Source organism: Pipistrellus kuhlii, unplaced genomic scaffold, assembly GCF_014108245.1.
Source record: "Pipistrellus kuhlii isolate mPipKuh1 unplaced genomic scaffold, mPipKuh1.p scaffold_m20_p_7, whole genome shotgun sequence".
Taxonomy (NCBI): Eukaryota; Metazoa; Chordata; class Mammalia; order Chiroptera; family Vespertilionidae; genus Pipistrellus; species Pipistrellus kuhlii.
The window spans coordinates 17,546,125-17,573,793 of NW_023425573.1; the positions used below are offsets into that span (position 1 = coordinate 17,546,125).

At 58.4% G+C, this 27,669-nt stretch overlaps 1 protein-coding gene across 1 annotated transcript; it reads left to right on the top strand.

Annotated features, from left to right (window-relative positions):
* Window positions 1-5,284: 5,284 nt before the first annotated feature.
* On the top strand, window positions 5,285-27,573 carry ASIC4 (acid sensing ion channel subunit family member 4). The gene is made up of 10 exons (XM_036421797.2): window positions 5,285-6,759; window positions 21,330-21,474; window positions 21,556-21,683; window positions 21,872-22,034; window positions 22,537-22,593; window positions 24,485-24,638; window positions 25,817-25,908; window positions 25,985-26,064; window positions 26,444-26,548; window positions 26,716-27,573. Exons 1-10 carry the CDS (start codon window positions 6,178-6,180, stop codon window positions 26,827-26,829), a joined length of 1,620 nt encoding a protein of 539 aa, XP_036277690.1. The 5' UTR covers window positions 5,285-6,177; the 3' UTR covers window positions 26,830-27,573.
* Window positions 27,574-27,669: the final 96 nt, after the last annotated feature.

Below are 27,669 nucleotides of genomic sequence, written 5' to 3' on the forward strand. Positions count from 1 at the left end.
AGGACCCCCCTCCTATGCCCAGGAGGCGGGGGACTCGGTGGGGAGGCGCTGGAAGGGGAAAGGGTCAGTGTTCAAAGTGGGGTGGGGGGGCTAGTGAAGCTGTAACATGCCCCCCAGGCTGATGGAGCCGCTGTTGTGTGTTGTGCTCAGGTGCAGGGGGGACTAGGAAAGAGGGGGCCTAGAGCCCACCCAGCTCTGAGGGCAGCCCTTGGAGCCCAGGATGTGGGAGGCCCCTGCCTCTGGAGCCCCTTCTCAGTCACCTCTGGGACCTCGCTGTAAGGGTGCTGGCCCCCTGGAGGGGTTGAGAAGGGAGAACTGAGGGAACTGGGGTGGGAAGTGGGGGATGAGGAGGGGAGGGATGCGGAGGAGGGGTGCGCTCCTGCCATTAGTGCTTTTCTCCGCTTCCATAAAAAGATTATTCTGTAAAATCAGCGAGGGGGAGGGAGCTGGGGGCCGGGGGGAGGGGAGAGGGCTGGGTCCCTGGCACCCAGCTGGATGGGGCGACTGGAGGGGAGAGCTGGGACGGGGAGGTTTGGATGGGCTTCCAGAACCAGCCAGGGGAGAGGCCAAGCCAAGAACACAGCTTGCCAGGAGGCTGGCCAGGACAGGCTGGGCGGGGACCTCCTCCCTCCCTGCCCCTTTGGTGGGATTGCCCTGGGCCCCAGTCCCACCCCCTCCTCCATCTCCTCCCCCAGCACTTAGCAGCCATTATCGGGGGAGCAGATTGCATCCCCCTCCTCCTCTCCGGGAAGCAGACACAGCTGGGGCCCGCCACATCTGCCGCATCAGCACGGAGCACAGCTGGGTGTGCCCAGAACCACCTTTCCCAAAACACAAAGCGGGGCGGAGGCCAAGGAGAGCCCGGACCCCTGAGACAGACACACTGACACCTCTGCCAACAGACACACTCCTAGTGGCAAAGCTCTACCCACCACCACCACCACACACACGCTCCCTCCCTCGAGCGCAGACAGAACCGACAAACATGCAATTACTCTGCCCCACCCACCACCCCCGCTCCCCTCCCCCTGCCCCCTCCACTCCTCCTCTTCCTTCCCTCCGTCACCTCTACCACTGAGCTGCTGCAGACACTCCCCTGGAAGGAGCAGGGAGGGGACAGGAGGGCTGGAGATGTAAGGGGATTCCAGTCCAGGGTGCCGGCCTGGGGAAGCTACCTGCCCTCCCTCGGTGCCCACACCTCTCCCCACAAAGAAACCCCCTTGAAATGCAGGTCCTTTGCCACCCTGGGCACGATGAGGCCTCTGTCCAAGGACAGGCTGGCTGGGTACTCTGTGGACGTTCCCCATGGCCATGGGTTTCACTGGCCACCTCTAGGAGGCGCTGCGTGCCCTCACTCTTGCCAGGAGCTCAGCAGCTCCCAGGACTGGCCTCTGCCACTTACTCCCACCCAACAACCCACCAGCACCCTACCCTCAGCAATGCCCCCACTTCTGCTCAGCTCTGCTGCCTCTGACACGGGCAGGGGATGGTCGAAAAGACCACCCTCCGCAGGAGATGCTCTGGGGTCCCTTCTGTCCCCCCTCGTTCCTAGGTGAGCACCTCTCATTCCTGATTACATCCTGCCCTTTTGGCAGCCCTCGATTCTCCCATCATCTCCTCCGTCCTGATGTCTTGCCCTCAACCCTCTCCTCCCTGCCTCGCCCCCGCCCCCGCCCCCACCCCTCAGCGCTTTAATCCCTCCTGCTGCTGTGCCGCCTTATCTGTTCCCAGCAGCTTTCACTACTGCAAAGCCCTCTCCCCCTCCTCCTCTGGATCTTCTCCCCGCTCCTTCCCTGGCTCAGTCTTCGCTCTGACCTGCACTGCCCCCCCTCCCCCCCAGCCTCTCAGGCCTGGAGATGGCTTCTAGCTGACACCAGATCTGCACCCCAATGCCCTCTCTCCAGCCTCTATGGCCAGCTGCCCACCCACTGCTACACTGTCCCCCCCTGCCCACCCCTACACCAAAGGCCCCACAGACTTGGTCAGTTTCTGTCCAGCCGAGATTTATCTTTCTTCGTTCCCAGCCCTCTCTTTCCTGGCCCCCTCCCCAGTCCCTCCAGCCGCCCCTCAACCCTGGGCCAGGCCTCCTCAGTCCCTAGTGCCCCACTGTCTCCGTGTGGGCATCCCAAAGGAGGGTGGGGGCGCTACAGGAGTGGGGTCTGGGCTGGCCCTAGGATGGGGTCTGGGGTGCAGAGTGCAGAGGGCAGTAGGGGAAGGGCCGGGTGGTGGGACACTAACCCTCCTAAGTCGCCTCAGATCACGTCCAGGCCTCCCCACCCCCCTTCTCTGGGACTCTCATTAACCGTTCCTCCTGCCTCGTCCGCAGCATAAATAACCCAGATAAATCAGCCGCGGCCCGCCCCCCGCCCCTCAGCCCCCGCACAGCCCGTTTGTCACCGCCGCTTGCTCACCAGCCAGGCCTGGCCCAGTCTCGGCCTCCACCCCCCAGCGCGGTCTCTGCCCACCCACACCGGCTCATCCCTCCGTCCGTCTGCACCGGAGCCGGGGCTGGAACAGGTGTCTGGGCTGTCGAGGAGGGCAAGGGGGTGTCCTTTGGGACCGGGAGGGAGGCTGGGAGCTCTCTGTAGGGGAACGCTTTCTAGGAGTTTGGGGGTCATGTCATTTAGAATGGGGCCACCAAGACAAGGAGTTGGAGCCACATGTGGTGGGAAAGGGCGAATGCAGCTCAACGTGGGGGTCCCTGTGCGGGGAGCAGAGAGCGCCCCAGCAGCCCTGATGCAGGAAGACCTGGAGGGGCCCTTGCAGCCCCACAAGCTGCCTTCTGGGAGGTTCCATTTTGCCCGAATATCACCTCCTGCCCCCTCCCAGGTGCTCTGAGTCAGAACCCTTCTGCCCTCGCTGTCACCTCCGACTCTCTGCCCCCATTCCCATGCCCTGCCCCGGGAGGCTGCACAAATGCCACTCCAATCTCACTTCCCAGTCCATCCACGGTTCTCTTTCTTGGTCTGGAAGGCTAGTTCACCCCGCGGGGGGAGAGGAGGAGAAGAATTGAACTGGGAACAAATCTGGGGAATGGGGACAACAGGGGACAGAGGACACCTGGCTAAGGCTTCCCAGCCAGACCTGTGATCACCCCACCACCCTGGCCCCACTCTGAGTGGGGCACTCACACTCCCAGCTGGAGTCCCTGACAGCCCTTCCCATTTGATCACACCCAGTTCAGGCTCTGGCCAGCTACGCTTGGCCCTGATGCTCACTGCAGGGGGCGGCTGTCCCCTGGGAGCGGGGGTGGGGGGGTGGGGGGGTGGGGGGGCAGGGAGGGGATGGGAGAGCTTGGGCGCTGGGCTGGGGGTGGGGGTGGGGAAGAAGCTGGGCCGGGCCCCAGGGACCAGCTGGGCAATGAGCCGGGGAAGCAGCCAGGAGGCTAAATGAGGGAGATTATCACCCAACTGCAGCCGGGCAGAGAGGGAGGCAGGCAGGGAAGCAGGGAGAGGGAGGGGAGAAAGAACGGGGCCAGAGGGAGAGCGGGTGCAGGGGGCCAGGGGGGAAACAGGAGACACTGGAGAAGGGGCGGGGGAGACAAAGGGTGGGCTGAAAGGATGGGGTGGGGGGCTCCCTCTGCGCATAGCCTGATTCCTGGGAGTCTGTACGAGGGGGACGTGGGGACAGTTGGAGACAGCTGTCTGTGGGGCAGTGGTGGGGGCACATACCCTTCCCCTTTCCAGGGCCCTGGCGCTCCCGCTCCTCCCCCCACCCCAGTCGCCACCCAACTTCATTCCCTCCGGAGGCTGAGGCTTCCCGCCAGGCCCTCCGGAGGAAAGAGGATGTGTTTTTGGCTCCTGATGGAGGCCAGTGTGTTGTGGGGAGTATGACGACGATCTCAAAGGATGGCAGGGCAACTTAGGGCTGTGCGCGGAGTCCAGGGCAGCAACGGGTACTGGGGAAAGCTTGGGGAGTAGCTCCCCGCTTCCTTGGCTAAGCCCCAGACTGAAATAACCTTAAAAAAGCAATTAAATCACCTTAAAAAAAAGCAAAGAAAAATCAATACTAGGAGAAAGGGGAAGAGAGTGGCTGGGGGAGGAAGGGTCTGGACTTAAAGTCCAGCAGGGAGGGGAAAGCAGGGGAGGGGCTGCGGGACTGCGGCGGGGGGGGGGGGGAGAGGGGGACTCTCAGCAGCTGCTCCCAGAGCTCACCCCACTTTTGGGAACCCTGCCAGATGTAGCCCCTGGCCCCAGGGTCTTATCTTCCCAGCTGGGGCTGCTGGCTTGTGGGAAAGCTCAGCCATGGGCCCCGGAGGATGCTACTCTGATGGGAGGTTGGGGACAATCCCAGCGAAGTGCCACACACGGTTCCCCAGGGCGTGTGGCGGGGGCTGAGATCCTTGCTGGGATGACCTGCGATGACTGAAGGGGCTGACCTGGTCTTGAGGCCAAGGGTGGCTCCCTGCATGCCCCCACCCCCCAAGGGGCCGTCTCTGGGCCCCTCCTCCGGGGCCCGCCAGGCAGGGGCTGCGCCCCGAGGGGCAGGCTCGACGCCTGACACGCGGGAGGGGTGGCCACCGGGCGGCGGGTGGACCTCGGGCTCTAATCCCCAGCAGCTGCAGTTTCCCTCAGATCGATTCCCTTCTCACTTTTTTTTTTTCAGCTGCTGGTTCCACGGCTCTCGGATCGATGGAGCCGCCTCCCCCGCCCCTCTGAGCTTCCTCTCCCTGCTGCTCATTAGCGCCCCGATTAATCAGCCCCCCCCCCCCATTTCCTCTAGGGGACCAGTGCTTCCTCCTCCTTGAGGATTCGCGCTTTCACAGGGCACCCAGATCACAAGCTGCTCACTGTGCCCCCCCCCCCTCCCTGGGGAACGGAGACATCTCCCCCTGGCTGCCCGCAGGGGCTGTCCCTGCCTGTGATAACAGCCCACATGCCTTCCTTCTCCCCCCCCCAACCCCCGCCCCAAGGCAGGACGGCAGCTCCCCTGGGCTCCCCTGCCCCACTCTGCCAGGGGACACCCCCTCTCTGTTTTTTTTTTTTTTTTTTTTTTTTGTTGCACACGCTGCCATTCAAGTCCTGCACACATCCACTCCCTCCAACACCCCCATTTGGCCTCTCTGCTCCCTGGTCTGCTCACTCAACAGCATCCTCCCACCCCCAGCCTGGCTGTGGCTAGAAATTTGGGGAAGCGAAGTGGCCACAGATGTACCAGTCCGCAAGGGTTCGTGCGCGCTGTCCCAGGAGTGACTGAGTCGGGCGGGGTGGGAGAAAGTGGGGGAGGGGTCGCTGGCGTCCCAGAGGGGGCAGGGTATGGTGGGTGTGGAAGTCTGGAGCAAAGCTCTAAGGAAGCCGAGAATCTTGGCGGCCTCATGCTGTCCCCTTGTCTGTCTATCCTGCCCCCCTCTGCCTCTGCCCGCCCCCACCCCCCATTCAAACAAGTGGCTCTCCCAAGGAGTTTCTAGAGGCCACCGTGAGCGGGGTAGGTGGTGGTGGTGGGGGGTGTCAGGTGGTGGCTGGATGCTGGAGTCAGGAGTCAGGGAGGCCAGGACCTGGGAGGATGGAGCTGGCTGGCCCCTCCTGGGGTGTGGCCCAGAAAAGTGGCCGAATGCGCTGAGGACTCTGGGTGCGGCACTCTTCCTTGGGTGGCCTGGGGATGGGGCCATCAGGGTACCCCACGAGAGGCTAGGGTATAGCAAGAGTTCATGGGGCAGCTCGAGGTCTCAGGCAGAGACCAGGGATCCCTGTCCTGGGCCGGGAGGGGCTGCCCCCTCCCCTGGCCTGGCTCCTGCCGCCCGTGCCGCCGGTGAAACGCTGTTGACATGTCCTGAATTATTAAGCACGGGGTGGGCTCCGGAGCACATGCTGAGCGGAGCGGCTGGGGCTGCGCGGCGTGGCGGAGCAGCTCACTCGCTTGCTCGCAGGGACACACGCAGGGGCTGACAGCTGTGCTGGTGCTGATAAGGGAAGCCACAAGGAGACGATCGAGGAGAGAGACAAGCGGCGGGCGGCAGAGGCAGCGGCGGCAGAGGCAGCACCAGGGCTGCGGAGCTGCTGGGAGTGGGAGTGACTCCCCCACCTCGGGCCCCCACCCTGTCCCCATCCTCCTCCAGCTTGCCCTGAGTTTAGAAGAGCAGCCGCTGCCACCACCGACACTCCGGAGGGCACCGGGGGCTGCTGGCCAGGGAGGGACAGGGGCAGGGAGGCTCTGGCCAGTTCCAGCAGCCGGGGACAGATGCCGATCGAGATTGTGTGCAAAATCAAATTTGCAGAGGAGGATGCGAAACCCAAGGAGAAGGAGGCAGGGGACGAGCAGAGCCTTTTGGGGGCTGCGCGGGGGGCAGCAGCACCCCGGGACCTGGCCACCTTTGCCAGCACAAGCACTCTGCATGGGCTGGGCCGGGCCTGTGGCCCAGGCCCCCACGGACTTCGTAGAACCCTGTGGGCACTGGCTCTCTTCACCTCGCTCACCGCCTTCCTGTACCAGGCGGCAGGCCTGGCCCGGGGCTACCTGAGCTGGCCTCACCTGGTGGCAATGGACCCTGCCGCCCCGGCCCCAGTGGCAGGCTTCCCGGCTGTCACCCTCTGCAACATCAACCGCTTCCGGCATTCGGCGCTCAGCGACGCTGACATCTTCCACCTGGCCAATCTGACGGGGCTGCCCCCCAAAGACCGGGACGGGCACCGAGCCGCCGGCCTGCGCTACCCGGAGCCCGACATGGTAGACATCCTAAACCGCACTGGCCACCAGCTTGCCGACATGCTCAAGAGCTGCAACTTCAGTGGGCATCACTGCTCCGCCAGCAACTTCTCCGTGGTGAGTCCTGCCAGCTGGCCCGCCTGGCCCGGGTGGCTGGAGGGGGGTGGTGGTGCGTGGGGGCATCCTCAATGGGGTTTTCCTTCCTTCCGCCACCAGAGGCTGGCCTCAGGTCTCCCCCAAGCCTGGTGTTTCCCTCTGGCTCCCCAGCCACGGAGCCGGGGACACCCAGGGGCTTACCCTGGCGCTGCTGCTGCTCCTCCTCTTGGCTTTGCTGCCACCGCAGTGCCCAGGTCTGGGCTGGGGTCCTGGAGGGGCTCAGGGGCCCCAAAGCTGGTCAGCTTGCAGGGAAGGAATGCACCACGCCACGGCTGGGCCAACTGGCCCCACTTCTCTTCTGTGGCTTCTGGGTTCCTCTCCTCACCAAATGAGGGTGAAGGGGAGAGGTTGTGTGGGGGGTTCCAGCACAGAAGGGCCTCCGACTGCCTCCTAGGGAGCTGGCCCAGGCGGCGGGCGGGATGGAGAGGATGTTCGCGTACACTGGGTGTCAGTGTCTCTTCTGTCTCTGTCTCTCACACACACCCCCTTTCACAGGCTCCCTCACACATCCCTCTTTCATGCTGCCCCTCCGGCTTCTCCCGCGTTCCAGTCCCTCCCTCCTTTTCCTGGTTCCTGCTGCTCCCTTGCCCGGCTCTGGCTCTGACACTGAGAATCACTCATTCACTCTTGTGTGCATGGCTCACCCTCATGGCTGCCCAGCACACACACACACACACACACACACACACACACACACCCCTATGGCTCCAGGACACAGTTTCCTGCACACTCCCTGTCACACACACACTCAGTGTCCCTGCCATTACACTCACTTGCACACCTGCACACCCACACAGCTAGAGAGCTACATATCTCTGTGCCCACATCCCAGCTCTTACTTAGCTGCCAAGGATCCCGGGATCATGCTGTGGATGTCATTCCCTCTTGTGATACCCCCTATCTCTCTCAACCCTGCTCCCCATGTGGGGACTGCTGTCACCGTCTCTCACCATGTATGTGAGTATGTGTCTGTGTGTGTATATGGAGGGTGTCTTGCATGCTGTCTGTATGTCAGCGCTCCATTCACCCAGTCAGGGGTTACCTATTATTCCTGGTGCTTGGGATGCCTGTCCCAGTCCAGTTTACTCCCAGCATTGTGTGTGTGAGTGTTTTCATGCGTGTCACCACTGCCCAGATGCATATGCACATATGTGTTGTCGACATGGTACCCACTCCAGCCCAGCCTCCAGGGCCAGCCCAGGAGACAGGGGACTTTCCCTCCTTATGGCCAGGCCACCCGTACCCAGGTTCTCACTCACTTACTCACTTACTCACTGCCTCAGTATCACCAGGAAACATGCTCCCACTGGGTGCCTGCCTCCCACCTGCAGCCTCGGGGTCCTCCTGCCATTAGGTAGGAATGGGGGAAGGGGAAGAGGGAGAAGGGGTGTGCTGGGACAGGAGTCAGGGCACTGACCTGTCATCCTGCTACAAAACCCCTCTTCTATGAAAAAGTCACTGCTCCCAAACCCAGAGCTTGAGTGTCCCCCCAAAGAGGTGGGGAGTGCAGTGTGAATGCGGATGTTCAGATCCGTGGGACTCTTCTATATGGCGTCCTCACCCGTCTGAGGTGGGGGGACAAAGCTCAGTCTCAGCAGGTGCTGTTGGGGCAGAAATCAATGGGCGCTTTGTGTCCCTGAGCTGGAGTTTGTGTCCCTGGCCCGGCTGGGGTGAAAAGGGAAGGGGAAGGGTGATGAAATCCCAGTGGGAGGGAAGGGGAGGCAGACATAAAGGGATGGGGAAGCAAGGTGAGGAGGCAGGGGGTCCTGCCTGGCCTTCAGGAGAGGAGCAGGTGCCAGAGGATACGGGAAGAGGGAGTCCCCTGTACAAGGCTGGCGAGTCTGAATCCTGGGGATGCCCCAGCGAGATGAAGGTGGATCTCCCACCATCCCTTGTGTGCGCTGGGGCTGGGGAGAGGAGGATAGTACACATGTGTGTGTGGGTCTCAGCGCTGGGGCTGTGGCAGGACGATGAGGGGCAGAGGGGCAAAGCAAGCATTGAGGGGAAGGAATTTCTCTTTGGATCCTGCTCCCCCTCTCCCTGACCCAGCCTAGACCCCATACCTTCTGCCTGCACCCCTTCCCCCATCTCCTGAGTGTAACTCTCCGTTGGACCTGGCATTCTAGGGCTGAGGCTGCTGCAGATTCACAGGGTCTGGGATTATGGCTTGGGAGGGGGGGTCCATGAACCGTGGCATTGAGGAAGATGGGCGTATTGTTGTGGCAGGACGGGAGAAGTGGCATGGGGTCTCTGATGAGGGCATGAGGTCCATTCTGAACTGTGGTGAGATCATGGAGCCATGCCAGAGATCTGGGACTGATGATGGGGAGATGGGTACAGGGTCCGGTTGGTGGAGAAACGGCCAGGCCGTGAGCGGGGAGATGGCCAGTGACAGAGACACGCTTTGAGTAAGGAAGGGGCTGTTGTGTGTTTTGTGTTGCTTTTCCTGTTTCCTTCTTTCCACTCCCTACTCTGCTGTGACCTTTCCTCCGGAATCCAAGTTAATAAATGTCACATTTTCCAGCCTATTTTTACTCTGGGTAATGCACCCTCCCCCAGTCCCCTAAGCTGCTGCTCTTGCTTCTGTTACCACTGCGATTGCTTCCCCCCCCCCCCCTCACCCCCATGCTTCCTGATATCCCCTCGCTGACTCCCAATCAGCTACTTACTCAGTTAATCAACATGGTGTTCTGAGCGCCACCCGGGGCCAGGCTCCCTGCCAGGTGCTGCAGGGAGGACAAAGAAGGGAAGCCCTAGTGCCCAGTCCCTGTCCTCAAGCAACCTACAGTCTTGTGGTGGAATGGGGACAGGGCCACTCAAAAGCTTAACCAGCCATGCAAGAGTTAACCAGCCATGCACACCAAGTGGTGTCATGAGGCACCAGGATTCATTGCCAAACTAGGTACATGGATGGTAAGAGCCCGAGTTCAGAGAGGGAGGCTACTCTGGGCCGAAGAGAACTGGGAAGGTTTAAGGAATGAGCCATGCTGGGCTGGGTGAGGTTTGGAAAGGAGAAAGGGAAGGGGGTAGAGAGAGAGAAAGAAGATGGCTCCTGGATGCGGAGGGTACTCTGGCCTCTTCGCCCATGATGCCCTCCACCTAGTCCGCCCGGCTCTTCTGCTCTTTCCTAACCTTCTCCTTACTCAGTCTCATACCAAGCCACTCCCACCTCCACCTCATAATTTCACCACCACCTATATTCTCCCCTTCCTCCCTGATTCCTTCCGCCTTTGGGTCCCCACCCCAATGCTCCAAGCCCCATCTACACTCTCCCCGCTGCTGCTTGCTCTCAGCCTGCCCACTTACTTAGAAGGCAGACATCACTGTGTCTTCCTAGGCGTCATTTCTTTAGCTGTAAAATGCAAGGATGACTCTAAGATTCAGCATTTCCTCTCAGCTGGGGATGGCACGGTATGGCAGTCAAGTGTGCGGGTTCTGGAGCCAGACCATGTGGATTCGAACCTCAGCTCTGCCCTTTAAGCGCTTGCCCTTGGAGGAGTAAAAAAGCATCCCTAAGCATCAGATTTCCTAGTCATTCAATAAAATATTTGAACCTAAAAAAATGTGGGTGGCTGTGAGGATTCAAGAGGTGGCTTAGCCCACTGCCTGGCCGGCTCCTAGGGTGCATCCTGGAAGTATCAACTGTTAAAATGCCACCACCCCAACTCCTGGCTCTCCCAGCACTGCCTGCCGTGTTCTGACCGGGACACCAGCATCTTCCCTATTCCTTCACCTACCCTTCCCCCTTCCTTACCCTGAGGCCCGCACTCCCCTCTCCCCCATTATGGCATTCCCATGCTAGCCAACCCTCCCAAATATTCATGCACACGGGCACAGGTGCAGGAGCGAGAGCACACACTTGAGACCACCACTCTCCCACAGGACATTGTGTGATGACAGAAATGTGCTGCCCCACATGGTAGTCACTAGCCATCCCGGCTATTGAGCATCTGAAATGTGATTAGTGTGACAAGAGAATGAATGCTCAATTCAAATAGCCTCATGCGGCTCGTGGCTGCCGTATTGGACAGAGCAGTTCTGGTCCTGGGAACGAGGTTCAGACTGCCTGATTGGGTGGGGCTGGGACCTCCAACTGGTATCAAAGAACGGAGGATGACAGCTGCGGGCTGTGCCTGGCATCCACTCTCTGGGCTGAGGTCCCAGGTTGAGCTGAGGATAGCGCCTGTGTGGGTACATCGAGGCGTTTGGAAGCACCACAATAATAGTGCATGCACCTTTCTTCCCAGGGGCAGGATGTGACACCCTGGTCTTTTCTATTCTGTTGTCTGGGAAACTGAGGCACAGGGGAGACAGAGAATCCTTGAGGAGGCAGGGGTAGGACCCTGCCCCTCTCTGTGGGGTCCAGGCAGCCTCTTGAGCGGCAGGTGACCAGGGACCTGTGAGCGCTTCACTGTCTCCATTCCCTCTGGGCTCTGGCTTCCCTCCCCCTCCCAACCCTCCTCCTGCACATGCTGGTGACTGCCGAGACTATTAATCACTCGCCCTGTTCTCTTCCTCTCTACTAATCAGGCACAATTAGACAAGGCCTCTTCCAGCTGGGCAGTCCCCCTCCCTGTCCTTCTCCCTCCCCCTCTCGGCTCCACCCCAGCTGCCACCAGGGCAGCTACGAGGCAAGGGGAGCAACATGCAAGCCCTCTATCATTCTCTGTCTTCCTGGCCCCCCAATCCCTTAGCAAACCCCTGCCTTCTGTCCAAGCTTCCTCCTGTTCCCTTCCCTGGCGTGGTGGGGCCCATATTGACCCTTTCTGCCCCCTACCCTTGGTGTGAGAGAGGCCACTTCACACATATCCCACTCCATCCTTTGCCACTGGCTCCAAGGGCCTGAAAGAGAGGCGGGGAGGGGGGGTAGGGGGGGGAAAGAAGGGAGGGGGAGGTAGCCACTGAGGTTGGTTCAGGGCGCTTACTACCTCTAATCCCCACCCCCAGCCCTCTGTCCTCTCTGGTCTGTTTTCTCTGGAGGCATGAAGCTTGAGAACATTTAATTCAACTTCTGAGTTCAGGGCTGGCCCTGCCTTCAGGAGCCAGGCAGGTCAGGTTGAGAAGGGCATGCAATTGGGAAGGGTGGGGTCTGAGGAGAACTGAACATCTTTTCCAATTTGTCCAGAGAAGCCCTGAGCCTTGATTATTTTAATAATGTTTTTCCTGATTAAAAAAAAAAATAGTACTCTGAGGGCTACCTTGAACTCACAGATTGCAGAAACCCAGTGTCCGCCCTGCTACTGGCTGCTGCCCCCATGCCCTCCTGGAGGGGGCGCTCTCAGCCGGGCTGCTTCTCGTTGGCCAGTGGAGATGGCAGAGAGGGATCTGAGTGGTGTCGGTGTCGGTGGAGCAGCCAAGGACAGGGGCTGTTACTGTTACAGAGGGCTGGTCTGCAAGGGCAGCGGGAGGGCTATGAAGGACGCGCCCTACCCGGCCCCACTCAGCAGCCCTGTGGCCTCTTCATTAATCAGGAATCAGCCCCGAGCTGGGCTCATTATCAGCTCAGCGTCTCGCGGCACCGCCGGAATATGCTGATTAGCATTTGAAGAAATGGCCCCCACGTCCCCCTCTTCTCTCCCCTTCCCCTGCCCTTCTGCTTCCCGGAGGAACCTGCTCCCTCTCGTGGCTGGCGGCAGGGTTGCCTCCGCTCAGCCCAGGCTGGGGCAGGAAGGATCAGGAATGGCGGGGGCAGGGAGGTGGGGCTCAGGTTGAGACCCCTGGGCAGAGGGGAGAGAGTGACTGCCGGGTGCAGACATGGATGGTCAGGAGAGTTGGACAGCCACCCTGGAGGAGGAGGAGGAGGAGGGGGAGAGGGCAGCCTCAGGCTGGTGAGTTATCAGTGTTTCCCTGCCCTGCCAGGCTCTCGCAGCAATGCCACCTCCTTAAAGCGGCTGGGGAGGGGACAGCCAGAACCATGGACAAGAAGCCCGAAGGCGCTGTTTTGGGTTATTATTATTTTTTGCAAATCATGGTGCAGGCTTGGGGTCTTGGAACCATCTCAGATGAATGAGGGTGGGAAGGCAGGAGAACAGAGAGGGAGAGGGGAGGGAGAATGGAGGGTTCAGAGGGCTCTGTTTTCCAGAGGGGTAGAGGGTGCCTACACCTCTTACTGTGGCTTCCAGGCCTGAGGCTGGCAGCGCCGAAAAGCCCCCTCCCCCTTAAATGTTCACCATGCCCTTGGGACATCGGTTTGGGTTGGAGGGGGAGCCGTTCCAGAGAGACAGGCTTGGGCTGCAGCAGCCCAGGCAGCAGCGAGAGTTCAGAGAGGAGCCACCGGATGATTAAGGGGAAATGGAGGATTGATTTAGGAGGAAAGATTAAAGGAGCTAAATCCGTGGCGCTTGGCTCAGCGGTGACTAAGCGTGGACAGGATAATAGCTTACAAATGTGTGAAAGGTGTAAATACCAAGCGGGGGGAGGGGCGGCGGCTCGGAGGGCCATGGGGGGCAGGGACGGGGGTTGTGCGGCCCCGCCTTGGGCGACTGCCCCGTACAGCTGGCCCCTTTCCAGTGGGTATACTAGGGGGAGGGAAACGGGAGTGTCGGGGAACCCCAGGCTCCAAGCAGGGCCTTCGTTTCTGGGGCGCAGCGGCTTCGTTTCTGGGGCGCAGCTTTGCTGGCCAGGCGCTGCCCTCCCAGTCCCATTCCCGCCCGCTGGGGACCCGAGGTGGAGGGTTCAAATGCCTCCCGAGTCCCTCCGCACCAGGCCTTTCCCGCCGCTCCCGAGCCCGCCAGCCGGACCCCACTCTGCAGCACCCCCTCCCCGGCCCCCGGCCCGCCCCGCCGTCCAGGCTCGCGCCCCGCGCCCTTTCCTGGGCGGGCGGGGGGCGGCGGCGGCTCCCTCCGCAGTGGAAGCCTCTGGCGCCGCTGTGTGCGGAGGTCACTTTGCCGAGGAGCTGGGAGCCGAGGGAATGCAAATGAGGCAAACCCAGGGAGGAGAGCTGAGGATCCCGCAGGAGACGGGAGGGAGGGCGCTCGGCGCGGTGATGGATGCCTGCCCCGCGGGAGAGAGGAGGGGCTGATGGGAGCGCCTGGCGCTGGGTGCGGCCCTATGGGTGCGGCTCTCTGGGCCGGGCGGGCCGGGACTGGACCCCAGGGTGTCTGTGCGGGGTGGGGTTGGGGGGCGGTGGGGACATTGGGGCCCCGAGTGGCTCCCACCCTCCCACCCACTGCAGTCGCCACTGCCACCTCTCAGTCTTGGCTCCTAAATTCCCGCCGGGTCCGGGGTGGGGGCCAGGGGTGTGTGCTCCAGGGTGTAAACAAACAACTTCGCTTATTCACTTAACGAATAACTTCGCTTCGAGGGGTGGAAATGTCGGGGAGGACCTTGTTACAAATTAAAAATATTCCCGCCTGGAAAGTTGACTTTTTAGGGTTTAAGGCCTAGGTAGCTGTTACCTGGGAGGAATAGGTTTGGCTGTTTACCTGCGCTTGGCGGCCCTGAGCGCTCCTCTCCGGTGGACACGCGTGCTGGCCTGGGGTCAGGGCTTTCCTCCGCCCCAAGCTCTCCGGGGCTCCCAGCTCCAGCTCAGCCGCAGCCTGAAGTCACAGGGCTTAGACCCGGCTCCTACCTTTCTTCCACCACCGCTCCCACATTTAGATGTGAACAACCCTGTGCCCATTCCCTTCTAGGCCCACAGCACCAATACCTCAGGGAGGAAGTCACCGTGAAAAGCACTTGGGTGGCGTTGGGGGTGAGGGCTGGGGGACTGTTGGCGGTGTGGTAAGTGAGGGGGCCAGGCCTGCTTGGGGAGTGGGTATTCTCCCCCTGACTGGCATGGTCTGATGTCCTTCCTGGGTGGGCAATTGGGCTTGCTCTGAGGAGCTTCACTCTCCCACCCAGTTGAACCCTGATTCCACTGTCAGAGGACTGGCACCAGCCCCCCATCACAGCACCAGTCACTGCTACTAATGGCCTGTCTATGCCTGTGTGCTCGGAGCTTTGTTGCCCACTGCTTCGCACCTGGCTGAGTGTAAGTGCTCAATCAACACCTTCTGAATGAATGAATGTCTCTGCAGCCGGACAGCAAGCTCCCTCAGGGCAGAGGCTGGCTGCTTTGTTCTCTGAATCATCCCCAGGACCAAGCACAGCACCTGACACTCCTTACAGCCTTAAGTGTTGGGCTAATAAGTGTTGTTAGAATCCTCGCCGTTTCTTGAGCGCCTCCTGTTGGTTGGTGCAAGGCCAGTGGCTGTGAGCACAGACTCAGCACCAGACTGCCTGGTCCCTAGACCCGCCACACTGCATGGCCTGGCAGCCTCCTTACTTGCTCCGGGCCTCCTTTCGTGTCTGTAAAATGCAGATGATTAGAGACCTCCAGTTTAGGGTTTTTGTGAGGATGAAGGAGTTAATACAGCACTTAGGACTGTGCTTGGCACAGAGGGAGGCTAAATATATGTTAGCTGTGGCTCTTATTTATGTACATTGTTTCTTTCCTTGCAATACCTCTGAAGGGTGTCTCTTATTGCTTCCATTTTACCTGATGAAAAATGGAGGATGCAAGAGGTTAAACGACTAGTCAAATCCCACAGACAGTAAGGGCAGGGCCCACGTGTGAACCACATTGGGCCTCTGGCCTGTGCCCATCTGGTGGAGGAGCCCGAGCTCAGAGCCTGGGGGGTCTCGCTCTGGCAGAGCTCTATCCTCTATGAAAGCGCTGTCTCTCCCAAAATGCAGATAAAGCCTTTGCCAGGGTGCATGAGGCCCTGTGAGAGGGGGTCTGGTGGGAATCCAAGATCAAAGTGGCTGCACCATGTTGTCAGGAAGTGTGGCTGCCCCAACGGGCTCCCCCTTTTCTTGAGCAGTTACTATGTATTGCTCTGCATTGAGCTCTACTCCTTGTGACTATCTTAGGAGGAGGAGTCCTGTTCCCCTTCTACAGATGAGAAATCCAAGGCTCAAAGAGGTGAAATCACAAGCCTAGGCTATTCGTTCAAGGTTGGTGGCAGTAAGGATTTGAGCCCTGCTTGTCAAACTTTAAGATTTGTGCCCCTGCCCCTAGGCTATGAGCTTAGGTGGCTCCATTCCTGGCACCGTATCCAAGGGTTGGCCTCTGCCATAGCTTGGTTCTTACTGGTCTCTACAGCACTCTTATTATACTAATATCGAGGCATCATGTATATGATTTCTCTTTGCAAATGGCTTTCATATATATCGTCTATTTTGAGACTTACAACCACCCTGTGAAATAAATCAAGCAGGAATTTCTGTCCTCACTTGACAGATGAGGAAACTGAGGTCCAAAGAAGTCAATAAATCACTTTAGTAACCAAGCTTCCTCAGGCTGTCAGTGGTGGAGCTGGAGCTGGGACCAGGGTCTTCTGATTCCCCAGGAGTGACTGCAGTTAGTGGAGAAAGCTGGAGCCACTGGGTGGGGGGGACTGGGTTCTCATTGCCCCCCTTTTTTTTCTGCGTGTCCTTAGATATGCACCTTGTGTCTCTGGGCTTCTATTTTGGCCTTTGTATAGTGAGGATTTAGACTGAGTGACTTCCAAGTTCCCCCTTGCAGACACCCCAGGTGTTTTGAGTTGCTGCCATCTTTCTTCCTCTGCCCCTGGTGAGAATAGAGAAGGAGGCTTCGAACCTGTGCTGGGAGCTCTCAGACCTGGGGTGCTAGTCACAATCCAGGGTATATGGAGGTGCATCCCCTTCCACCGGATCCCAGGGCACTGCAGGCTGAGGGGCAATGATCCCAGGGGCCTGAGTGCTAGTAAGAGACTGGACTGCAGCGGCAAGAGGGCTGATGGAATTTGGGGGGAAATGAAGCTGCCATGGAAAAGTGGGGGGTGTTGTGCCAGGGCCTTGGCAAGAGGCAGGGTGCCCAAAAGGCAGCAGAGATAAAGCCCAGGCTGCAGATTAGCTCCAGGATTAGCCCAGCCTGGGCTGCTTCTTATCTCCTGGAGGCTGGGCCCGCTCCCTCGCAGCTCTGAGCCCTGGACTTGCTAATTGCCTGTTAACCCCACAGTCTCTGTGACTGCAGGGAGGATGCGGGGATGGGGAGGGACGGGAGAAAACACAGCCACGCGAGCCAGGGGAAATGGGAGCTGTGGATAGACGGAACTCAGCCCCCTCTTAGATCTCTCTCCCAACCCCTGATCATGGACCGGAGCAGACCTGGAGAGAGGGCGGGGCGAAAAAGAGGAGCATACCTAGGGAGAGATTCTTGGTTTGAGGGGGAGCTGCCTCAGGCCCAGGTAAAAGTCTAAGAGGAACAAAAGAGATAGTCATGGACAGCTAGACTAAGCGATAGGCAGAGAAGAAAGGAGGAAAGCAAATAAGGTAGAGATATAGACAGCAAAGGAACAGGGTGTGAGGTAGTGGGGGAGGGGTGGTGGTAGTCAGACCAATGGGAGGGAAAGACAGAGGCCAGAGGGATGGACAGGCCAACAAAAGGCCAGGGGCAGAAAAACAGAGACCAGATGGACTGGAGGCTGAGGACAGACAGGCCAGGAGGAGGAACTTGAGAGACAGACAGATCAGGGGACAGAGGCCAGAGAGACAGACGGACCCAGAGCTGGTGCAGGCTAATACTTTTAAAGGGGGGTGTTCTGGGAGTGACAGATAGAGGCTAGCCAGAAGGAAGGTGGTGGAGGGCCCAAGGGTCTGCATGCAGCGCAGGCAGAGTCTCATCAAGCAGCTGTCCAGCCTGGGGCCAAAGGGCTCTGGGAGGCCACGTGCTCAGGCGAGGGTCAGGAGGGTGGACCTGGGAACTAAGGCAGAGAGCAAGGAAGGGCAGAGAAGAAGAGGGCCTTTTGAAGGAGGAGGTGGGGTCTGAGATGGGGACAGGGTCCAGAGTCAAAGGGCTGGTGGTGGGCGATCTGGAGCTAGCCCCTGACCCATCGGGTCCCATCCTGGCCTGGAACCTGCCCCTTCCGTTGGCTGAGCCCTAGCCAGTCAGCTCCTGTGCACATGCTCTCCTTCCAGGCCTGTCTGGGGGGAGAGAGCAGTGGACAGCACTGGGCCCATGTGCCTGAGTGGCCGTGCCGTCTCCATGGAAGAGGCGGTGGCTGTGCTGCCACAAATGTTCTGCCACTTAGGAGCTGGCGGCTCCACCTGCGCTGCCTGCCTGACCCAGGGGCCGTCTCCAGAGCAACGTTCTGCTCTGCGCAGCAGTCGGGCCTGACCCAGGCTGTGCAGGTGGCCTGGCCCTGCCTGTCTGGCCTGTCCATTTCCTGCAAAGTATACCCTTCAGACTCAGATTCCTTCTACCCACCTCGCTTTGTCACACCTACTCCGCACAGCCAACTTGAGGCAGTGGTGCCAGATAATCACTACCCTCCAAAGCCATCAGAGCCAAAGCTTCCCCAATGGGGTTGGCCCTGCACCGCGCTGAGCTCAGGGTCACGCGATGTGTGTCTGTGTGTACATGTTGGAGGTATCTGAGTCATTCATTCGCTGAACATACCAGGTGTTTTATAAGCATTCTGTTTTGGCATCGGGCTCAGTTCCGTTTGAATCTCTGCTGCCATTTACTTGCTGTATGTCCTTAGCCAGGTCACTGTCCCTCTCTTAAGATTCCTCATCATTAAATGGAGGTAATAACATTTACCTCACGTGGTTGTCTTGGCAGCTCAAAGGAGAAAATAGATCAGAGGCACGTCGCATCGGATCTGGTATTTGATAGTGTTCTCTCTGCACTTCTTCCCTCAATCTCATGCCTCCTTCTGCAAGTGGCACTGGGATCTGGGGATATCAAGATGGTAAAGTGGGGCTCCTGGCCTCAGACAGTCCATAGTCCCACAAATGAGGCTGAGATGAGGGAAGACCACGGGCAGCCAGCAATCAGGGCTCTGCCGAGGGGGTGTAGCATGCTGGGAGACACGAGTGAGCAGTTTACTACTCTGGTCCCCACGCAGCTCATGCCTTGTTTAGCCTTTCAACTGGAGCGTATACTTAAAACTGGCTGCATCAGCAAAAGCTGATTCTAACATCTTGGCCGGGAATGGGAAGGGGGGGGTGCTTTAAGATTTGGGGCAAATGCTTATATATTCCCTTCTGCCTTTCCCACACCACGGGGGGCCTAGATAGCTTGCACCCAACCCCATTCAGGATGCCCCTCTCTCTGGGGAGAGTGCTAGAAATGCAGAATCTCAGTCCTGCCCGCTAACACTTTTGACACAATCAGAATCTGCATTTACCAAGATCCCTGGGAGTTGTGTGTGCACATTGGCACGTTGACCTTGGAGAAGCACTGATCTTGGAGACTTAGGGAGATCATCTCCCCTCTCTAAGCCTCAGTCTCCTCACCTGTAGGACGTAGATGGTTGTGAGGATGCAGTTGGAAAGCATAGGCTACCCATTTGGCACCCTGCCTGGGCCAGAAAGAGGCTCTGGTACTGCCAGCGATGTCCACTACTGCCCCCCACACAGATGGACACAGACAGAGTCAAGAACTGGAGCCCAGAAGACAGCGAGGGTGCAGAAGGAGGAGGGGAGGGACAGGCGCGGGAGTGAAGAATTGAGAGGCAGCAGATCTGGGGAAGAAAGAGTGAGGAGGGTGTAGAGAGTGGAGAAAAGAGGACGGATGTTGGGTCATGTGTCAGCGGAATGGGGTGGAAACAAGGGCTGAGAGGAGACTTGGTGGGGGTCAGGCACCCACATCTAGGTGAATCACACTCCTCCACTGATGAGCTGTGTGACCCATAAGCAAATCCTGTCACCTCTCTGAGCTGCAGTGTCCTGTCTGTAATAATCCGGCTAATTCAAGCGGCCTGATACCGGGGTTGCTGAGTGGGTGGAATGGGGTAGCAGTGGATGAGGCTCTGTTCTGTCAACTTGTTTTGTTTTAGGAACCGGAGGCAGGGTATTGGGGTGATGGAAGGACAGTGTGAGAGGGGAGGGTCAGCAAGGCGATTCACCTAGTGAGTATAGGCGACCTAACCCTGTCCGTCCCACAACCAGATCCTCATTCTCACGGCTCTCAACCCATTTCCCTTCTGCACCCTCCCTCTGAAGCTAGGCATTTACTGCATCTTTTCCCTTACATGCCTCATGCCTTCTTCCCGGTTTTGCCAGTGTAGAAACGTTCCCAAGGAGAGGGGAGGCGGAGCGAGAGAGAGTGATTGAGTGCGCCGACCTCTGGCCCCCAGGGAAGGTGCTGCCTGTGATGGGTTTGACACGGGGGCTCTGTGCGGTGAGCCAGGCAGGGGGGGTGAGGCGGGAGGGACTTGCATCCACCGCTCTCTCAATCTCCTCCCCACCACAGCTACGTCCCAGTGGAGCCTCCACTTCCATCCCCAGGGCGCTAGTGCCATCTGGTGTCTATGCTGGAGAAGTCTCCGCAGAGTTAGAAGATGGGCTTTGTTCAGCAAGGCAGTAACTGCTTATTAAACAGTTCTTGCCCAGCCTGGGTGGCTAAATGATTGCGGTGGACTCCAGGAGGTCACGGTTGGATTCCCAGTCAGGACACATGCCTGGGTTGCAGGCTCGGTCCCCAGTGTGGGGCATGAAGAGGCAGTTGATCAATGGTTCTCTCTCATCATTGATGTTTCTGTCTTTTTCCCTCTCCCCTCCTCTCTGAAATCAGTAACAAATATTTTAAAGAAAGAGTCCTTTGGGTGCCTCCCCACCCCCCGCAGTGGGGCAGGTGCAGTCTATTGGTGGGGAAGAGATGGACATTGAACTAAGAGACAAACAGATAAACAAGATTATCTCAGGTCTTGATAAGGACTTTGAGCAAACCAACCAACACGTTGATTGACGGGTGGAGGTGGAACTGTGCACGTGTGTGTGTGTGTGTGTGTGTATGTGTGTGGTATATGAGTGTGTAGTGAGGAAAGACGCTTAAGCTGAGGTTTAAGAGGTGAACAGCTAGCCCTGCCAAAATGGGAAGGGGAGGCATTCCAGGGAAGGGACCCAAATGAGCAAAGGTATGAGGAAGGAAGGCGCACCATGAGGTTGGGTTTGTCAGAGATCTGGGGGATGGGGGGAAGTGGCAGGAGAGGCAGGCAAGGGTCACGTCACACGCAGGCTTTCAGGCGAGGGAAGGGGCCGGGCTTTGTTCTGCAGGAAATGGAAAGCCATTGTTGGGCTTTAAGCTGAAAGGAACACTCTGGACGGCTGGGAGGCAGAGGCCAGGGTGGGCGAGGGGAAAGCAGTGAGAGGCCCACTGCTGTGGCCAGGTGGGCCATGAGGTGAGAAGGGGACACAATGTGGAAGGAAAGTGAATGAATTCTAACTGGGTTTCAGATGTAGAATTGCCCCAAAACAATTGCTGGTGAGGGAAAGGGAGGTCTCAGGGATTCTGACTGGAGAAATTTGATAGGTAGTGAGGCCCTTCACTCAGAGGAGGAGAATGGTGGGGCAGGGGCCGGATTTGGGAAGATGTCAAGAGTTCTGCTGTTGTTTGTTAAGCTGGAGGTGCCTCAGTCATCTAAGGGAGGGTGTCAGCAGAAAAGATGGAGCTCCGATGAGAGGTTTGGCTGTAGACTGATTCCTGGAATAATGGGACTGGGCTGCCCGGGCAGGGAAGCCTAAGTCTAAGGAGTGTTAGCCCTCCTTCCATCTCCCCTTCTCTTCTCTCCCACCTGCAGGTCTATACTCGCTATGGGAAGTGTTATACTTTCAATGCAGACCCGCAGAACTCCCTTCCCAGCCGGGCCGGGGGCATGGGCAGCGGCCTGGAGATCATGCTGGACATCCAGCAGGAGGAGTACCTGCCCATCTGGAGAGAGACAAGTACGCAGGGCTACCCTGGGGACTCTGGCCTGGGCCAGCTGCCGGGATGGCTTCCCAAAGGTTCCCCTCTCCACTGTGCAGATGAGACATCATTTGAGGCTGGCATCCGCGTGCAGATCCACAGCCAGGAGGAGCCACCCTACATCCACCAGCTGGGCTTCGGCGTGTCCCCGGGCTTCCAGACCTTCGTGTCCTGCCAGGAACAGCGGGTGATCACCTCCAGCTGGGCACTGGGTTGGGCCCGGGGCTGGGCCTTTGGGCTTAGAGGGGATGCTGACCAGACCTGCCCTCCCAAGCTCGCAGCCCACCGGTCCGCCCAGGGACTTTGCTGGGGCTGTGGGCGCTGGAGGGCCAGATGGTACTCCTGGGTATGACCCCACCATGCCCACCTCTGCAGCTGACCTATCTGCCCCAGCCCTGGGGCAACTGCCGGGCGGAGAGCGGGCTCAGGGAGCCTGAGCTTCAGGGCTACTCGGCCTACAGTGTGTCTGCCTGCCGGCTGCGCTGTGAAAAGGAGGCCGTGCTTCAGCGCTGCCACTGCCGAATGGTGCACATGCCAGGTGGGCACCCACCACCCTGCCGACCCTCTGTGCCACCCTGCCAGGCTCCAGAACCTCCAGGGGCAGAGGACTGCTCATGTGCATGGGCAGGTGCATGTGTGCAACATGTGTGCATGTCTATACCCATGTGAGTGTGTGTATTTGGGATTTTATGCATGTTTTCACATGTGCACATGAGCATGATATGTATTTATACACACAGGTGACCATTTACATCTATACCTATGTACTTCTGGGGGTTGTATGCACGTTTCAACCCATGTATGTAAATGTATGCGCATATACGTGCACACAGATACATATGTTTGTATGTCTATATGCACGTGAACATTTTCATACTTATATGCTTGAGCACGTATATACCCATGCCTGCATGTGTGTGTGCAACCGTGTATATCTTGGGGGCACGTGTGTGCATGCACAAGTGTGCCCACGTTTGGGGATGGGGTGGGACAGGGGGGATGGAACCATAGACTCCAGGAATAATCTTCTCTCCTTTTAGGCAATGAGACCATCTGCCCACCAAATATCTACATTGAGTGTGCCGACCACACACTGGGTCTGTGCTGCCTGCTCCCTTTCCTGCCTCTTCATCACCCTCCTCTTCACCTCTCTGTCTCCCCTTCACCTAACAACCTTGGCTCTCCTCCTCCCAGTCTCTTCCTGGGGCTTCTTCCTGGGGGTTGAGCCTTATCCCATACCTCCAGGGGTCTGAGGACCTTTGCAGGTGTGAACATTTGGGTAAGTGGAGGCAGCTGGGTAAGGGGTTGCAGAGAACCCAGGCTTCTAAGTTTGGTTCAGCAAATGAGCTTGCTTCTCTGGGGAAGTGAAATGACTCCTTTCTCGGTGTAAGGAAAAATGCATTGCTGGCTCCCAGTGTGGGTAAGGCAGGCCCCATCTGTCCATAAGTCCTGACTGATCTGCATTTCATTCATTCATTCACTCATTCATTCAACAGACATTTACAGCCTGTGCTGGTGCTGGTGGTGAGAGTGGAAACAAGAGCCCTGCTCTTGTAGAGTTCACTGCTGGGCAAGGCTGTGGATGGGCATCAAGACACAGTGTGTGAGTCTTTGGGTAGGGGAACCTCAGGGATCCTACAAGGCCCCAGGGAGGGGCATGCACCTGGGAAAGCAGGGAGGCTTTTTAGAGGAAGTGACAGAGACTGAGACTTGAAGGGTACGTCAGAGTCACTCGGGTGGAAAGGGGACATGTTCTAGACAATAAGAAGAGCACAAGCTAAAGACCTTGTGGCCAGAGAGAGCGGATGTCTGGGGCCCTGAAAGATCAGTGTGGCTGGAGGGCAGAACACAGAGGAGGGGGTGGGGAAGAGTAGAGGAGGCTCTGGGAAGCCAGCCATGGCTTAGGGCAAGGCAAGAATACTATCTGATTTTAGGAAGGTGACTCTGATTAGATGGAGGAAATAGATTGGTGGGGAGTGAAACTAGAAGCGGGGTGAGTCGGAAGAGCATGGCAATAATCCAGATGGCGCGGCAGGAGGAGGAGAGAAGTGTTGGGCTTGAGATGCTGAGGCAGTAGAATCACATTGAGGCCTTCCCTATCCCACACACCCACTGTGGCAAGCAGAGGGGTGGGTGAAGCAGGTCTAGTGAGGGAACAGGTGTGTGAGCGGGGATAAGTAAACCACAAGGGATGTTGAGACTTCACAGAACTAGCAACACCAGGAGGCTTTCCTCCCCCAGGCCTGGATGGGTGCAGGAGGGGAGACTCCTGGAACTCACAGAGAGAGCTGTGGTTGTCCAAGAGGGCTGATGGGCAGGAGCTGTGGTCACAGAGGAGGAATGAAGGCTCTGCTAACGATAGCCTGGCAGTAAGAAAGCGGGCAAAGAAATACCCTGGTATCTCTCCCCTCCTGGCCTTCGACCCTGCTGGGGCCTCCCATTGTCCAGAACCAACCCAAAGCCAGAGGATGAGGGAGTCAGGTGGTGCATTTAGCAGAGCTCAGCCTCCTGGGCACAGTGAAAGAGAAGGGACAATGGATCTGAAGGTGTGAACAGAGAAAACCCTGCTTACTAAGCATACAAATTCAGTCCATCCACTTGTTCTTTTGTCTCTCCATCTGTCCTTCCATCCATCCACCCACCCATTCATCCCAGCTTCCTCTCCAAGACCTTTGTCTGAGGCCTCATGTGTTTGATTAGCTCTGACCCATGAGCACCTCCCTCCCCAGGGGGCTGGGGACAGAGGGACAAGCCTGTGGGAGGGTGCCGGGAGCATTGTCTTCATCTGCTTTGTTGGGTAGCCGGAAGCTGGTTCAGGAAGGGACCTCCTCCATCCAGTGTCCTCTAGGCAGTGGCAGTGCTGGCCAGTAAAAGCCCTTAATGTGGGCATGGCTGCCTCAGGACAGCCTCTGAAGCTGGTGGGCCTTTGGGCTACCCTCCCCCACCCCCAGCCCCACCCCTACTGAAGTTGGTCCCTCTGTGTTGCAGACTCCCTGGGTGGAGGCTCCGAGGGCCCGTGTTTCTGTCCTACTCCCTGCAACCTGACCCGCTACGGGAAAGAAATCTCCATGGTCAGGATCCCCAACAGGGGTTCAGCCCGGTACCTGGCCAGGAAGTACAACCGCAATGAGACCTATATACGGTATGTGTGTGCATATGTGCGTGCGTGTGCGTGTGTGCGTGCGTGCATGCGTGTGTGTGTGTGTGTGTGTGTGTGTGTGTGTGTGTGTGGTGGAAGCCACCTTCATACCTGGTGCATGATGGAGATGCGGAGTAGGCTGCATCTTTGTTAATAATGAGTCTTCTGCCAGGAATGCTTTCAATCCTTTTCTTCTCACTAACCCCCCCATCCCCCCTCATTCTCCAAGTCACTTCCTTTGTCTCCACCTCCAGGGAAGTCCTTGTTGGTCCACACCTTTCATTTGAGCTGCCACAGCACCTGTACCTATCTGTGTCATTGCATGCACCCATTGTCTTAGAACCCTCCGTTTATGTGTTTTCTTCCTCAGCAACCTGGGTCTGTTAAGTGCATGTTGAGTGAATGCTGTGCTGAGGGAGCAGAACTGGAAGGACTGGGAGAGGAATGAGGAGGGGCCACACTTAGCATTGGGTCTGGCAGCCGGCAGCCAGTCCGCAACTGCTGAGCATCCTCTGGGTGCCAAGCCCAGTGCTGGGTCCTATGAAGACAGGTGATTATAATATAAAACCCATGCCACAATTTGTGGATGAGCCCATGTGTGAGGGTGTGGTTTGCTTCTCAGGCCCCAGGAGAGATAAATGTGAATGGAGTAGGGGAAGCAGGGTAGGCCTGAGCTGGGCCTCTGAGGACCCTGGGTCTGTGAGAGGAAGAGGAAGGAGGACAGAGGGGTGGCATCCCAGTTAGAGAACTGTGTGGTGGCGTGGAGATTGGCCTGAGTAGGAGGAGGAAGAGAAGCAGGTAAGAAAGCAGATTAATAAGAATGTACAGCGGAAGTCTGGAAGAGGAATTTTGGAGTCGACTGTTGGGCAATAGGGAGCCACTGAAGGTTCTAGAGAGGTATAGGGATGAGGCAACATGAACACTATTTTCTGCTTTGGAGGAGAAGACAGGCAGGAATCTGCAGGCATTCTTGATAACCCTCAAAGTGTGAAGCTAACATGTGTCTGGAACTGCCTCCCCTCACAGCCTTGTGGGGTCTGAGGGTAGTCACCAGCTTCCCTGCACAAGGGGTCTCAGAGCAGCATCTGCTGGACGTGGGATGTCTCTGCCAGAGAAGGCGGTCCCACATGGACACTGCTTGGAAGGTGGTCCCACATGGACACTGCTTCCTGCCTCCGCAGGGAGAACTTCCTGGTCCTAGATGTCTTTTTTGAAGCACTCACCTCCGAGGCCATGGAACAGCGAGCAGCCTACGGCTTGTCAGCCCTGTTGGGTGAGACCTGGCTCAGATTCCATGGGCATGGGTCAGCGGGGCCTGCTCCCTCTGACCCTGCTCTTACGATCCCTAGGAGACCTCGGGGGACAGATGGGCCTGTTCATCGGGGCCAGCATCCTCACTCTGCTGGAGATCCTCGACTACATCTATGAGGCAAGGAAGGGGCCTGTCGGGGGCCACCACACAGCTGGTGGAGGGTAGGAGGGGCCTGTGGGAAAAGCAGAGGGGCAGTGCGGGCTTCCTGGTGGAGCTGGCTGCCAGGAAGTCAAGCTCTGGGTTCTTGCCAGAGTCTGCTGATGAAGGCCTGAGGGTGCTGAGAAGTCAGGAGAAGGGGGTGGGGGGAGAGGGTTGGGGAGTCCTAGTTGGGGTTTGCTGGGTAGCAAGTGCTATAAGGTGAACCTGGCTAGTCTGCCCTTCTCCTCTACCAATACCAGGGAGAGATGCCAGGATATTCCTTCCCCGCTTCCTTACTGGCCTTCTCCTCTACCAAGTTTCCTGAGCCCACCACTGTCCCCTCTCCCTGAACCCCAAGGTGTCCTGGGACCGACTGAAGAGGGTGTGGCGTCGCCCCAAGACCCCCCTGCGGACCTCGTCTGGGGGCATCTCCACCCTGGGGCTGCAGGAGCTGAAGGAGCAGGTGAGGATGAGCCCTGAGAGGATGCCGCCAGCGCCTTCTCCATGGTTTCTGTACCAGCCTGAGAGGGGCTCCTGGGCTCCCGTGGAGCCTCTGCCACAGGAGTCAGGGAACGGTTGGCTGTGGGATGCTTGGGGGCATGGTTTGAACGCTCCCTCTTCACCTTGCAGAGTCCCTGTCTGAGCCGGGGCCGGGCTGAAGGTGGGGGAGCCAGCAACCTGCTCCCCAACCACCACCACCCACACGGCCCTGCAGGAGGCCTCTTTGAAGACTTCGCTTGCTAGGATGATGCTGTGTCTAAAAGGACCAAGGCATCTGGGACTCCTCCCTGGATCCCCAAAATAGTCTCCTCCAGCTCCCGGGACAGAAGGCCTGTGGGCAGCCCAAGGCTGACGGGGAGAGGGTGGTGCTCTCTGGGAAGACACTCAGTTCCTGTTCTCACCGACCCTGGCGTCAGCTGCTCGGCACAAGGGTCCTTCTTGTCCTTACCCCCTCCCGAGGTTGGTGCCTGGGGAGGGCTGGAGAGCAGACCATGGCCCCCCGTGGAGGAGAGAAGGGAGAAGGGAGAAGAGAGAGAGGTGGGGGAAGTGGCCAACCCCAGAAGGGGTGGAACCCTCTGTACATTTGTATATATTTAGGGAGGACAGGGTGGGGGTGGGAATACAGATATAGAAGGTGGGTGGGGCTATGGTGGTGGGTGATTCAGTGACAGCCAGGGTCCCGGCCCTAGAGTGTCAGCAGGAGAGGGCGGGCTCCCAGGAGTCGGGACTGCTGGGCTTCTCCTACTTCCTGCCCCTCTCCAGGCCCAGCTCCATGGAGGCAGGGGGAGCAGATGGCCCAGCAGGCCTGGCCCAGCTCCCAATTCCCCCCTGTCCCATCCCCACCCCCAGAGTCACCTCCACAAGGAGCAGGCAAACCTTTCAGATGCTGGCTGAGCTTGGGGGTGGGGAAGAGAGTTTTCTCGGGCCTGCGTCTCCAGTCTGGTTTTATAAGTGCTGACGAAATTAGGAATAAAGAGGCATAAAGAATTCTCTGTGTGTATGTGTGACCAGGCTGGGAGTTGGGGCGGGGCTGGGCATATGCATGACTTAGTCCCCAGGAAAAGGAAATCCAGGCCTAGGCAG

Coding starts and splice junctions, on each gene's coding strand:
- ASIC4 (XM_036421797.2), top strand. CDS start 6,178: ATGCCGATCGAGATTGTGTGCAAAATCAAATTTGCAGAGGAGGATGCG. Junction 26,065..26,443: donor TCCTCGACTACATCTATGAG/GCAAGGAAGGGG, acceptor CTGAACCCCAAG/GTGTCCTGGGACCGACTGAA. Junction 26,549..26,715: donor TGCAGGAGCTGAAGGAGCAG/GTGAGGATGAGC, acceptor TTCACCTTGCAG/AGTCCCTGTCTGAGCCGGGG.